This window comes from Leptinotarsa decemlineata, unplaced genomic scaffold (genome assembly GCF_025532065.1).
Source record: "Leptinotarsa decemlineata unplaced genomic scaffold, Ldec_3_MD MMD2_tig00000218_RagTag_RagTag, whole genome shotgun sequence".
NCBI lineage: Eukaryota > Metazoa > Arthropoda > Insecta > Coleoptera > Chrysomelidae > Leptinotarsa > Leptinotarsa decemlineata.
In genome coordinates this window covers 5,264,511-5,279,790 of record NW_027412545.1, presented here as the reverse complement: position 1 = coordinate 5,279,790, position 15,280 = coordinate 5,264,511, and the positions used below count along the sequence as shown (strand labels likewise).

General features: G+C 33.1%; 1 protein-coding gene across 5 annotated transcripts in view; it reads right to left on the bottom strand.

The window, feature by feature from the left end:
* Positions 1 to 1,185: 1,185 nt before the first annotated feature.
* Positions 1,186 to 15,280, bottom strand: part of Traf4 (TNF receptor associated factor 4) — a 174,583-nt gene continuing 160,488 nt past the window's right edge. For 3 of the 5 annotated variants that reach the window (XM_074173306.1, XM_074173305.1, XM_023164807.2), the window contains 4 exons: positions 6,086 to 6,190; positions 4,659 to 4,820; positions 3,712 to 4,290; positions 1,186 to 2,208 (listed from right to left, as the gene is read on the bottom strand). In XM_074173306.1, the coding sequence (XP_074029407.1) occupies positions 1,855 to 2,208; positions 3,712 to 4,290; positions 4,659 to 4,820; positions 6,086 to 6,190 (1,200 nt within the window). In that variant the 3' untranslated portion in view covers positions 1,186 to 1,854. Of the gene's footprint in view, positions 2,209 to 3,711; positions 4,291 to 4,658; positions 4,821 to 6,085; positions 6,191 to 6,247; positions 6,272 to 14,627; positions 14,831 to 15,280 lie in introns of those variants that run through there. The other 2 variants (XM_023164808.2, XM_074173308.1) reach the window with 2 other exon arrangements.

Below are 15,280 nucleotides of genomic sequence, written 5' to 3'. Positions count from 1 at the left end.
CTCTAAGTCTACTCCTGAAAACACCTGCCCACACACTAAATTCAAATCTTTCTTGACTTCTTTGCTCCACAATAGAATGAGGATTTTGTTGTGCCCAAGTATAGGAAATGTAGCGGTTGAAAACGCCGGCACTACTAACATTAGCTTCGTCTGTCTGTCTTAACGAAGAATCACGCACTTGGTTACAACTTTCCAGGAACCACTAGCAAAAAGCCATGCGGCGTTCAAAAGCTCCTGGACTGAGTTGATGAACTGATCTGAGTTGATGAACTCTTTTGGTCCTGTATGATTTGAATTTGTGTTTTTTTTTTCAAAATTCTCCTAACGTTAGTTCTAGGCCTGTTGTTATTTCCACATTTCGCATTGATGTTTTAGGATTATTTTGAACAGCTCCTAAAACGACTATTTCTTCAAACTCCTTATCCCTATTTGATTCATATAATTTTGGCCTCTGGATACCTCTCGTGATACAAATTGCTTGCTGCCTCTGCATTTTTCCTGGTTTGTATAAAACAAACTATCACATCCCATTTTTCATAATTCTCATACTTGTTTGAAAATTGAACAAAAACCGCCAATTGAAGTGCGTCTTTACTGCTTAAATCAAAATTTGACAACTGCATTCTGTTTCATCGCCGCATCGGCATCGTCCAAAGCCTTCTTAATCAAAGTATGCGTTTCAAAGTCTGCATGAGAAAACCTAAAGTCCCTGTATTTCAAAGATGACTCTAGCAAAATATCAAGTGTGAAAAAGTAATTTCAAGCTCAATTGAAATATGCAGGAATATACGGGGTGACTCATTAAAAAAATAGTTTTCCATCAATAACTATTGATATCTCATTTAAAAAAATATGTATTTCACACCATTAAAGTCTACGTAAAACAGTGCGTTTTCATAGAAACAAGAAATTGTTGACAGGAAAAAAGTTACAGCTACTGGAGTTCAAAAACGATGATAGATATAAATATGCGGTTTATACAATCAAGTTTGTTATTAAATTTAACTCACAGACACAGCCATCAGTTTTCATCTACCTAATTTGAAAATATTTGCGAATACTAGTAAAACTGTAATTGGTCAATTATCCAGTTGACTGAACCCGAAAATAAACAATGAGTGCAATACAAAGAAGCAGGGATAATAAGGCACTGATGAGTAAAATTTAAAAAATAAATGAAAGACCTTTTGAAAAAATGTTAAAATTATATTTATTCTGAACTAAACAATCATCCAGTGCAAATAATATTTATCCTGAACTGAATATTCATTCAGTAAAATAAAATATTAACCTTAAATCGACTTAAATTAGTCTGTACCAAGTACATGTCACCATAAATGCTATATTTACAAAAGGTATAAACAAAACTTTGGTGTTCTCCAGCTATCACAAAAAGTTATGCACAATAATTTTGAATATATTTTTATACAAATCCCTGAGAGACTTAAACCGAGAAAATAATACAAATAAAAAATTAATGTAACCCCCAAAAAATAAAAATAGATTTTATAAAAGAAAGTATATTGAACCTATTTACTTTTGTTAGGTTGCTTAAAATTTCTACCAGATGGAACTCCTCCCTATATTCTAAATTTTTCAGGAATATTAAAAATTGACATGAAAATTGTCATACACATTTCACTGCTTATTTGAAAAACAATTAAAACATGAGCTTGGTAATAGTTCACGTGCCATCTGGTTGATTTTGAATTTATTCGAGAAAACCCATCGTAGGTGAGCCATACATTCACATAATGCAGTCTTAGAATATTTTCAAAAATATACATTTTTACAGATTATATTTACAAACGAAAACAAAAATGAGATCAACAACAAAACAATCCATATTTTTTTCTATACAGCAACAATTTTACTGGGGTCCACTTTAACTCTGATGAACATTGTGTCATCCTTCATGAAATGCCTCTTCTTGAGCATTTCATGTGAGACGAATTTGGGAAAACCAAAGCCTAAAGAGTCTGGTTCTAAACTAGGTCTCTGAAAATTCTTCCAGGTTGGATCAGGAATGAAGCTCTCCACAATATTGCAAGCCTTTTCCGGACAAGTAGATTGGTCGAACAGAGTAAAGGAAACAGAGTGGGAAAATGGCCAACGAAGAAGAGCATCGTATTCTCCGGGCAGAATCTTTATGTAGACAGAGATGTGGGAACCTTCCCCAGCGCCATTTCCATTCGGAAATAGAGATGCCTGTAACAAAAAAATAGTGATTCAGTTTGTTTCCAGAAGTCAGATAGAGCACTTTTTTGTGGAGTTCGTTATTTTTTATATTGAAGTTTATGCTAAGAGGTTTTTTCAAATATTATTAGGCTATATAAAATTGTATTATGAAAGATTTTATTGGTTTTTTCCATCAAAACGTATTCAAAAAACATTTCAATGTGAGATTTCTACTTGACCGTTTAAAAACCGTGACACGTGTTTCACTATACAATAGCATCTTCAGGCATCACAGCATCGTGACGCCGTAAATAGGAATGTGAATTTCTGCAGAAAGTATAGTAAAACATAAACTCATAATGTCTTGAATCATTGGGAAATATGTTGAGATCGCCTACAGAAATAAACTTTATAGAAAATTATTTAATACATTGGGGACAATTGATTGATAAACTTTTTACGAAATTGAATAGTTATGAAGACGATGATGGAATTAGTTTTAATAATTTTACTATGTTCTACTCTACACAATATTTGGAAAAATGTAAATTTTCAAATTCATTGGTGAATTATTAGGCCGAAGAAAATTGCATGAGAACGGATTTATTCAAATGAAAAACAGTATTAACTGGTTTCTTTTTTTATAATTCATTGTACTATCAACTCGATACATTTCAGAGATCACAGACCACATTATATTTTTTCAAAATATTGAAATCTGAATTTTGCTTTTCAGGTATCTATAGTTTGATTTTCACTTTTTTTTTCAGAATTGGCCGCGGTGGTAGTGCGCCCGACTCACGATCGGAAGGCCATGGGTTCGATTCCCGCCTCGACCAGATATTTTTCTGGAGAGAATGTATCTGGTTGAAGCTGGGATTATTCTGCAACCGTGTTAGAAATCACACGTTAAAAGGTAGAACCTCGTTAGTCCTTAGCTCGCACAAGTTTCTCAACTTCTGAGAGTTGTCGTTCGTATGGAGGCGACAGTAGATTAACGGAAAAACATATTTTGCACAGATTTTTTTTAACTCAAATTTACCACATATTCTATTCAGTTCAAACAGATTTTAAGACTTGTTTAAAAGAAGAATAAAATTATTATTTCAGGATATCTAATAACTCCATTTGAGGTAAGGCATTGTAGCCATTTTTGAATATTGTTTTATCTAGCAGATTCAAAGAAGTAGTAGATTAAAAACTTGTGTAGAAGAAATTTCAGTTTACAATAAGTGAGAAAGTTTATAAGGAAGACCTTTATTTTTGGTGAATAAAACCCTTCGAAACATATCAACATTCGAAGTTTTCATTGAATGATATTTAAATATTCAGGTTAAATACTAAAGTATTTAACCTGAATTTTTATGAATGACATTAACAAACAAATTATTTCATGTCTTCGCAAGCAGGAAGAACAATTTTGAATATTTTGGAATACTGTTGTTCTGATAGAACAGAAAGTAGAATTTAATATTAATGTTCTAACTCAGCGTGTACATCAAAAGAACGTATAAGAATTAATGTCTTTCTTACCTGTAATTTATAACCGTATTGACTAGTGTAAAAGGGTGGGGAAACCAATTCCATGCCTTCCTTGTTCTTTGCCTCGGACATCTTCCCAGAAAAATCGCTGATCTTCCAAATCAGAGTTCCAGAATAATTCAGAGACAGCCTGGACAAGGCACTTTTCAGCGAACTGATCTGATGTTGTTGCTTGGAAACAACGTTGCACATAAGCGTCAGATGTTGCTGGCAGTTCTCCTCTAGGTGTTTTTCCATGACGTACCTCGGACCTTTGAATCTGCATCCAGCTTCCTTGAAGCTGCAGCTGTGCACGGAAACAGTGCATTCCTCTTTGATGTGGGTTTCTAGCTCCTCACGTGCCAGAACATTAATATCACATCGATTCGGGCACTGGATTGGAACTCTTCCGCATTTTACATGATGAGCTGCTAGGGTGTCTGCCACGAATTCCTTTGTGCAATATCGGCAGGACAGAAGCCTCTTGGAACAGTCTCCAACTTTGTGTTGGCTGTGATGTCTTCTCTGAACTTTTACTCCACACTTGTTCTCACAATAAAGAGGTTCATACCCGCAGTTGCCAACGTGGTTCTGAAAGAGTAATATACTTTTAACATATGTTCATTCATAAACACAGAATATCATTATCATTAAACAAGTGTCCCATAATCTCTGTTCACACAATTTGATGTCTGTGCCATATGACATGAGATGGGAGAAATGTATGTGTATTGAATGTACAGTGTTTGTTTATATTTTTCTTCAAACAGAGGGTAATACTCGTCATCAAAGAAATTAATATCGGAAAATGTATACCACCGTGGGTGGTATTCAAGTCGTTAATTTTTCCCGTCATTCGTCAATATTCATAAAGTGGCCACAAAAATAATGAATGCTGCATGTTGTTTCGGAATACGAATGGTTTCTTATCTAGTTGAGATGTTTTTGTGAATGCTTACCTCCAAAGTATGTCCTGTGAATTCTTTATTACAAAATTCACATCTTGTTCGTCTTTGTGGGCAGGTATATTTGAGGTGGTCCTCCATCAAAACCCTGGGAATTTGAGCTCCGCACTTGCTTGTGCAAGGAATAGCGTCGTGTTTACAAGTATTCAAGTGACCCTGCAAAAAATCGTTGAGGTGAATTTTAAATAATGGTTGAAAAGAAAAATTTTATTGAAAATGTTTTATTAAAAAAAATAGTCCTAAGATGTGTTGAAGTTTCTTCAAGACATTTTTTTCCTTTATATCGAAAATTTTTCTGAATATAATGAATTTTATTAATTTTTCTTCAAATTCTTGATAGAACGTAATGAGGAAGAAAAAATCGAATGTGGAAATAGTTTAATGACCATGTAAAAATAAATCTTTCCTTTCATGGATGTAACTCTTTTTCAACTGTTCATTTGTTTTTTCATGAATGATTTGAAAGAAAGTGGTGCAAGATTAAAGACAAGGACAAATGTATGTCAATGAAATAAAGTGGTGGATAAATAGTTTATGCAGTAAAGACCCCATACGAAGACGCCATCTATGGTATCGACTAAAGACTTCTCCAATATCAATGATAAACGCAGCTCCCTCAAGGCGGTAAGTTGCAAGTCAAACTACCAACACTGATATAAAAACTTGGCAAGTTGACTTGGGTATCATCATCAAGGCTCTACTCAACACCTTGATGATGATAGCACGACCAGCTGTCGAAAGCGCTCGCATATAATAAACAGGAGTCTACTAAGCATAATAATCAGACAGTCGTATGCAGAATATCGAAAGTATTTACAAGAAAATTGCTTCAATTTTGTACTGTTGGATCGCCAAGGATTATGGATTACTTAAAAATACAGATACTTCGTATTAAAATAACCAAGCATTCCTAGATTTTAATACATCTAGGTAGGTTTAAGTTCTTTATGTTGCTGAGAGATGATACAGAAATGGAATTATAATACTGATAATACTTGTATAGGGACAGTCAGTATGGTTGTGAACACCAAAACTAAGACATAGAAAGTGTTCATGAATATACATATGGAAATAAACATATGTTATATACACATACGGATGATTAATTATTACATTCTTTTGTCAATCATTTATAATGTTGTAGAATATTTCACATCATATTAAATATTCTTATCTTAACGTAGATCATGGTTTTCATAAATAACGTCCTAAGAGACTGAATAACGAAAAACATTTCAAATATTTTATAATATTGAGGTTTTGCAATCAAATTTAGTAGTACCATAAAAATCATAGTGAGATATGGTTCCGTTGAAGTAACAAAAAAGCCTTTGAGCCTATTGAGAAACTTCACTAGCAAGACTTGTAAAATATTTTTGCTAGTACTGTGTATCATAGGTGTCTTCATATCATTTACATACCTTCAATTTCCTAAGCTCGTCGGACCATTTACAACCTTCTTTGTGGTGAATGCAGTAGACAACCGAGCTCATAATAGCCTTCTCTGACTCAGGATCGGAGTATATCTGTAAAAAAATTAAAAATATTACACTTGGTGCATACCTAACTGTTAAGCGATATACATATTATTTCAGATGGCCATTCTCGAGTGCTTATTTCATGAAGGCTGCAAGATTTCTTTTGTTGAACAGTGAATGATGACTCGTTTCGTTGTTAATTCAACTCTTACCGAATGACAGATGACGTCATAATTCTTTCTATAATTTATGGTAATATAAAACTTCGGTGAATCATTTAATTTTTACAATGCTCTTTGTACCTATGATTCGATGAGTTCTCAGATAGATTCGGTTTTATTTATTAGCATACTTGCTTGAATAAATATACTGTGTGATCCAAGGAAATGTTGGCTTTTGATTATTGCCAGTTTAACATTTTTGAGATGATTTCTTCAACCTCTTGAATGAAACGAACTGATAAGAGTCATCATTCGAAAAATGAAAAAGATATGATTCGTTAGACATTTTCCCATTTTCAAAACTATATAGTTAATTGCATACTACAAAAGGAAATGAGGTGGTAATGCCTATATTTACGAGATTAGAGGTTGCATTGGTAAACACGGTTTATTGAAATTCTTCTGGTGTGGTTGAACACTTCTGTTTATGACGATTTTATGTGGTTGGAAAATAAACGATTATAGAGGATGTTTCATTATTTAAAGCTAGATATTAAAAGTTACTGCTGGAAAAGCTATAAAAGCAAATGAAATACGTAGACCATCATTCATAATGAACCAGTTAAGATATGTGATTACTCAAGGTTTAATATAGATATTTTATACTTCCTGCAATGCCTATGATAAACAGGAAAAATATAAAAGATGATTTTTTCGAAAAATATGTTACAGCGCTGTCTCCTATCCTGACAAAATAAAGAATTTTTAAATTGGTCTTGAGACGAAAGATATTTCAAAACAACAAAGGTGTATAAAATTTCTTGAATTATATAATTGTTTGAAGTTTTCGTTGAGTGCTGAGAATAAGAATAATTGGGAAAATTTTGCAATATTTTAAATGCTTGAACTGATCTTTACTCAGTTTCCTAATAGTAAATTACATGCTCATTATAAGTATCTCTTGTACTGAGTATTTTTTCAATAAAAGCATTTATTATTATTGTTAAATAATGCAAACCGCTTACAGTTTCCTCAAAGAAAATTTTGTGATTCCGTTATGATTTACCACAACTGATATAGGCGGGTCTATGATACTTTACCGGATCCACAGTTTATTTGTATACCAAACGGGACACGAAAAATATTTTATGAGCTTTCGGGTAGTTTTCAACTTGCAGTGGCGTGCATTTGGGTATTTAATAAAAAATACTTGTTGAAACATATAACTATACATACGAAATACGTGTCGTAGTGTTAAACATAACGATTTGGTGTTGGGAAGAAACTCCAGTAATATTCATTACTACACCAAAGGTTCCAAACAGTGGATCACAAAAATGCTACGACTCAAATATCAATAAACCGCCCTCAACAAAACCATCAACACTTGCAATGTGGGTAATAATCAGTCGCTTTCATTTTCCAAAAGGCGACTTTAATCCGGTAGGCCAAGCCTTCTTAAAATGCTTGACGTGAAATTGTAAAGTTTTTGCCTTGCCACATCTTTCCAACGGTATAATTTTAGTTAAACCAAGTTTCGTTCAGATAATAAATATCTATTCACCTTAGGCAAAATCTCCTACAGCAAATAATTTCATCGATTAAGAGTGATTTCCTGTTTTGTTTTTTCCAGCTGGAACGTAGTTCCAATTCATTTGTAGAAAAAGCATTGATGAAAAAATTATATTTGTACATAATTTCTGGAAGTCCTTATATAACTAAGTAGATATAGTTCTTGGTTGACGTTATTTTCGAATGGTGGCTTTATTCGTAATAGCAATATAGAGTGCGTGTGAAGCCTTATAAAATTCCTAGTTAGTTCATGTATTTTGTTTTGTATGAATCAAGATAGTCTGCTTGCTGCAGTCTAATCATTCGTGTCGTTAATTTAAATTACTGCCCACAAATGCTCATTCTTAGCGATGATATACTAAATCTCGCCTATAAACTATGTCTGTGGTCTATTTGAAAGTCAATTGATGGAGAAAACATGTGTCAGATGAGCCACAGAAATCGAGGTCATGCGAAACGGTGCCCGATGTAATTCAATTCACAGAATGATATCATATTATGCTCGTTTAATTTCTCAATGCGTACGAAGTTATTCTCAATGGCGACCACAGAATGTGAGGACTTCACCTGAGATTTGAAATTTAGTTTGGTTTGCAACAGGTTCATTCATTTCGTTGATAAACGTTTTACTACCCTTACGAGCAGCCCTTGAAATGCACTTCCAGAATATTACATAGAAATGTTTCGTCAACTAAGTTGGCATTATTGGAAGGTGGTTCTAATGTCGGTTCCATCTAATAAATGTTCAGGTGGAAGCCCAGTAATGTGTACATTTTGCGAATATGATAAAAAATTGACATAGGAAGCTCAATAACCTTTTTAAATTTTATGAAAAGTAGAAAATAATTTTTCGAATTTTCTCTCCCAAGTTAATATGATTGTTTACTATATATCGACTTTTACACATTTATTTATATTAATAGAAATTTTAAGGATATACGGGCCTATCTAACTTGGGGTTCAAATTCAGTTCTCACAAAATATGTGAGGTGGGTCTATTTGAAAATACATCATTTTTACTTCCAAAAAAAACATGAATATTGTTAATATTGAAAATTAAGAACCATTTGAATGACATACATTTTATCGTTTTATACTTTGTTGCGATTGATATAAATTATTGTTGAGAAAGCTCGCCCCTTTCTAATAAATACTTATCTGACAATCGAATCCATTTTTTTATGTTAATTACTGGAATATTCGTAATTTTCTTTATAAGTCTTCACTCTAGGTTGCATCATCAGTAATCAATAAAATAATATATGTCATTATGAAACAATTCTAAAACAATGAGTATAACCGTTCCACCTTTTAATCGATGTAATTAAAGTTGCCGTTGAATTTATTACAATGGTAGATAAAAGTTGGACAGTTACAGTTTTTTGACTTACTTAAACCATATGAAGGTAAACGATTAGGTTACTGACCTTCGCTAGATATTGATATAGGTATTGGTGTATCAAATTTACAATCTGTGCCAAGGTCTCCAAGCGTTTGAACCCATTTCATTTTGGTTGCAATTTGCCGTTTCATTCATCAATTCATTCATTCAATATTATTTTTTACCGTATTTTCAATTTAATGAAAGGTAGAAAATGAATTAATTTGCACAAAAAACATATTTGGAATCTGTTCAAACTTGAGAATTAAACTAAGTATATTTATCGACTTATCTTAAATAAGTGAATGAATGAGATACTTGGTAAAAGTAACGTATCACAAGATAGTCACCCAATTGGATGCTAAACATAGTGTTGCAGAAGTTATATCATTATATGAGTGTTCTACTAATTTTGAATGGCGTTTTGAACAATTCGAAATTACAAACTGAAAAGCTGAACAGGTCTATAGAATTTTGTATAGAAAGAGTCACATAACCTGAATCAGTTTAAACTAACCTGATGTTTTTGTCATGGTCTGATGAGAAAACAAAATACGTTGAGTTCTTTTTGATTCCGTTATCGTAAGTTACTCATAAATGTTATCTTTCAACCAAACAAAAATTTACTCGTAATAATAATGAGTTTCTGTAACAATGAAGATGAATATGAAAAAATATTTCTATAATTGATCCGTTATTACCTTGAAACAACTAGTATGTTAATACTAGTTGTTTCATACCCTAACACGGGTATGTTAATATCCGTGTTAGGAATCACACGTTAAAAAGGTAAGACCTCGTTAATCCTTAGCTCGCATAAGTTTCGACATCTGAGGGTTGTCGTTCGTAGGGGTGCGACAGCTGGTTAACGGAAAAACAGATTTTTTTTTAAACATTGAGATAAATATTATTTCAAATTGATGTTCAGATAAAAGACATTGCCAATCGAATAAATAAAAAATGTATTCATTATGAATGAGATACTATTTCGTGCACTTGCGGTTTGGACAGAAATATGGAATGTTGCTGCTCTACTTACTTCAATTCTCTTTTTATATGAGAAATTCTTACACCCAGATCCTAGATCGACGTAGATTACTTCAGGCAATCTATGAATATTGAATTGACATGAATACTGAAAGTCACTTTGATAAAAAGTCGAACTTTATATAATTTTGTCGTTAAGATTGCATTTGAAGCTAGCAAGAAGCAAATACATTTCCGTATAATAATATGTGATGATTAAGAAGGGGCAACAAATTTCAAGTTCTCTTGGGGATATTTAAATCGTTCTTATATCCAAAAATAAGATTCGTTAATTCCAAAATTTTACGGACCGACAACATTTACTGGTGAACTTTGTTAAAAAAAACAAATTATTTTGAAATGGGTATATGTGGTAATATTTACAATTATTCCGCACTGAATAATTAATCTGAATCTTAACCATTCGCTTCATCATTATATAAGATATGAATAAAGCCCAAACACGTTGCCTCAATTAACTTAAAGAAACTCACTGACTTTTTGTGTTGTTTTCTTCATTTACTTGAAATTGCATTCAAGGATTTTTTTTAACCAACGAAATCACTTTGGCATCTTAATTTTAAAAAAGCAGTCAGTTTAGGCCAATTTTTGTATCTTTTATTTAACGCTCTATTCTCGAATATTTTCAGTCAATAGAGTTACTTCTTGCTTCAGGTAACTTGAGAATTCGAATCACAAATCAGAGTTCGTTTAAATTAATTTTCCATCTGTCACTCTTCGCTTATCGACCAGGCAAAAATAACTGAAATATTATTTTTTCTATATAAACATAATACAAATAATTGGCAACGACGAGTTTTGAATTTTTTAAAGTAGTTGATTTTTTATAATAACGGTTTGTTCCCATACAATTTTATAATCCTATACAAATTCCTAATAGTACAGGTTGGCCTGAAAAGTTGGGTTTGTGAATTCTCAACAGCTACGTATAAGTTTCACAAACTACACTTAAACGATTTGATCTCCACTAATCTCCACTCCATTAGTGGAGATCAAATCGTTTAAGTGTAGTTTGTGAAATTACTATGGATCTTCATCAAGTAACGGCCGAATCAATCAGAAAAAAAAAAAAAAAAAAAAAAAAAAAAGCTACGTATAAGGTTTAAAATGAAAAACGATTTGTGAATACAATAGATAACTGATAAAGGAGTAACCTGAATCATAATTGCATATAGTATGAACTCAAACTTGAATTTTTACTTACTGCTAGGAATCATTTGATGAAACATAAGAATTAAATCAATGATTTTAGATTTTGTCGTTCGTATGAAGAAAATTGTTGACGAAAAATCCAATATTTAATTCGCCTTTGCCTATTACAATCTGTGTGGGAGTCAAAAACTTGCATAAAGCTGTAAAACAGATGAAAGTATATATACATTTAAATCCGCCGTTTTTAGAACGTGGGTATATAATTTAGTATTATATATGATAGGCACACGAAAACTTGTGATTAATATCGATAATCAAATACACATATTGTCTGCAAAAGTATGATTAGATACATTATTTATTATATTATTATTCAACAGTTATTATTTTTCAGTTTTTGTTCAATCCCATTTGTGCGGTGCTATGAGTAGGACAAATCTTGAAACTTAATTTGGAACCTGTCAACTCGACGCATTGAAAAGAAATTTTCCACACGTTTGGTTCTCCTGACAGTACACGACTATTTAACTACGGTCATTTTGAATTCAATGTGGTCGACACACAAAATGGCGACTATTTCCGAACTATTAACCCCTGTTATATGGGTATCAAATAAAGAGGTTTGATGAACGGAAGATGATAATCAAAATGACTTCATTCTGAATGAATTTTGCTCAGAACAAAGAATCAATTCTCATAAAAATAAATTATATCCACCTACTGGATATCTTTGTCACTAATTTCGATTTGATAATGTATTCGAATTTAATTTATAGTTTCAATAGAAAGTTCGTCCCGCAAATTGCTGAAAAATAAATAGGTACATACTTTGGCAAGTTGTAAAATTATCCAAGATTTCAGTAAAATGATGACATGAATACAAATACTATAACTTTTTTCGAGATCAATTGCCCCAATACCATACTGATATTTTTGCACTCGACGCGCGTTTCGCCAACAAAGTTAGCATCCTCAGGAGAAGAAAATTGATACCTAGTCTAGTCTGGTTAATCCTTATATACTAAAATTTGTTACCTGAGGTTGTATACCTGAAGTCCAATATGGAATTTCTCGGTAATTAACTACCTGCAAGTTCTTAGTAATTATTCTCTTCCTAACAGAAGATTAAAAAGCGGGCTAAACGGGATGGGTCCGTTATCGCCATTCATGCTGTTCTTACATTTTGCTATTTCTAGACTCTCACATGCATCGAGCAGCCTGGTGTCATGCACATGCTTAATCAGTTTCAGATTGTTTTCACCAATTCTGTGGTCCTTGTCTAGAGCATGTTGGGCGACACTGGATTTTTCTATCCTTCCGTATTTCATGTGTGCACAATACTCCTTGAAGCGGGTTTTAATCGCTCGTCGGCTCTGGCCGATGTATTTGCTGATGCAATCTTGACAACTGATTTCGTAAATCCCCGACCTTTCTGTGTTTTCTAGTCTATCTTTTGGATTACCAAGAAGCTGTTGCAATTTATAAGAAGTTTTATATGCAACTTTCATATTTACTTTATCGAATATCTGTTGAAGCCCTCTCATGTATTGGGGTTCATATGGGATTACTATGAACTTGTTATTACTCTCCTCTTTTTGAAAAGTCGAAGATTTACGAAGTGCTTCCCTAAATTTGCATTTCCTAATTATCTTGCCAAATATATCTGGGTTAAAACCGTTTGCTTCAGCTACATACTGAATCACTCTCTTTTTATTGTCGTACTTATCTTTCTTTAAAGGAAAATTTATTAACCTGTGTACCAGAAATTGCAGTACCGCCATTTTGTGTTGTGGACAATGATTCGAGTCATTGGGAATGTATCTGAAAGTGCCCGTGTCTTTCCTGTAAATGTCAAATTCTATTTCGTTATGTTCGTTCCTTATGACCAATACATCTAAAAACGGCAACTTTCGTTCTTTTTCTACTTAATATGTGAATTTTATACACTTACACCTGTTGTTTAGTGCTGAAAGGACATTCTCAATTCTGGTTATCCTTGTATCCACTACAGCGAATATGTCATCAACATACCTGATCCAGACCCTAGGGAAGTAACTGAGTGTTCTTTCCCAGCTTCCGTTTCAAACCTACTCATGAATAGGTTCGCTATAAATGGAGACAATGGGTTACCCATAGCCGTTCCTTCACGCTGTTCATAATATGAGCCATTATATTGAAAACAATTTTGATACAAGCAGAGCTTGGTGAGTTGAATGTATTCTTCAACAGCTTCATTTGCTAAGTTGTTCGATTTCAGAAGATCCCTCAAACACTCTAGAGCTTGTGATATTGGAACGCTTGGAAATAAGGAACTCACATCGAACGATACCAATAATTCGCCTTCTCCTAATTTAATATCTTTTATTTTCTCTATGAATTCTTGTGAGTTTTCAACACTCGCATCGGTTGGGCCGATCGGGAGATTTTCAAATTATTTTGTCAACCATTTAGCGATAATGTACGAAGGCGAATTAGTTGCTGAGACTATTGGTCGCATCGATTTTCCAGGTTTGTGTATTTTTAGTAAACAATATATCTTTGGTACTGTGGGATTTGTAAGTTGTAGCCTCCTGTTTAAAATCGGTGTGATCAGTGTCTTGCATTTTTTCAATGTGGCTTTTACGTTAGCAGTCATCTTGGATAATGGATTTCGTGGTAATTTCTGATATGGACCATTTTCAATTAGGCTGTCGACTCTCTCAAAATAATCATCTTTATCCAAAATCACCACTTTGTTATCTTTGTCCGCTTTTAAATAAAAACAGTCCTTTTCTTTCAATCTTTTGATAATTTTCTGTTCTTTTCTCTATGAAATGTGTGGCTCTTTGCTCATATTTTTGGAAATTTGTTGTTTACATGCTTCGCGAACAAATCCTTTTGAAGTTTCCGGTAGTTGCTGAATAGAGCTTTCGATACGTACGAGTGCTTCTTCCAAATTCTTTTGGGGAGATCTTATGCCGTATTTCAAACCTTTATTCAATAAAGCTAGTTCCTCTTTATCAAAAGATTAAGAAGAGTGGTTTTCTACAATGTGGATGGTTTTCGGAGCCATACGCTTATGCTTTTTTGAACTCAGTTTTTTCAATTTATTATTTAATGAATGCATCTTCTTAATAAATTTTCCTCATTAGTTAGGTAAAGAATATCGAGCAAAAATTAAAGTAAGTATTACCTGTTTTGTATCCAAGGAAAAATCAAAGTCTGTTAACAAATTCAAAGGCATCGTATACTGTGAAGTAGTTATCCATTCACTTCCACGCACAAATTACGCAATACCCAGACACATCCTTCCTATGAACGAACCATTATTTGTTTCTTGATCACGTATGGGAAGCGTTCAATCAAACTCGAACATTCCGTTTGTTTATGCTGCATGGATTGTTTTCTAAAGTTCGACTGGCTTGTTTTACGAAGTTATGGAAGACGAAAAATCTGACGTGTATGAAATATCACGTGAAAATGAGCTCAATGATTGCGATTCATAGATGTTTATTATTTCTTCGTGCAGATATCGGTACATTTTGCAGTCAACCAGACTAGGTTCGCCAGCTCAAGTGAGTTCAGAGGCGCCTTTGCTGTTTTTAATTGGGAGATTAATTACTGTTAGTCTAATCAAGGAAGAGGTTGTTAAGAAATATTTACTACATTCCTCTGTGAATGACTTTAGGAAAATAACTGTATGGAATTTCTAATGGTTTAGATGAAAATTTCCAGATTTGTTCACAATAATCCGAGCTTATTGTATTTTTTGGATGAGATAGAAATATACTGACCACTAAAGAAGCATTACCTAAAAAAAAGGGGTGGAGTTATCTTCAAATACAA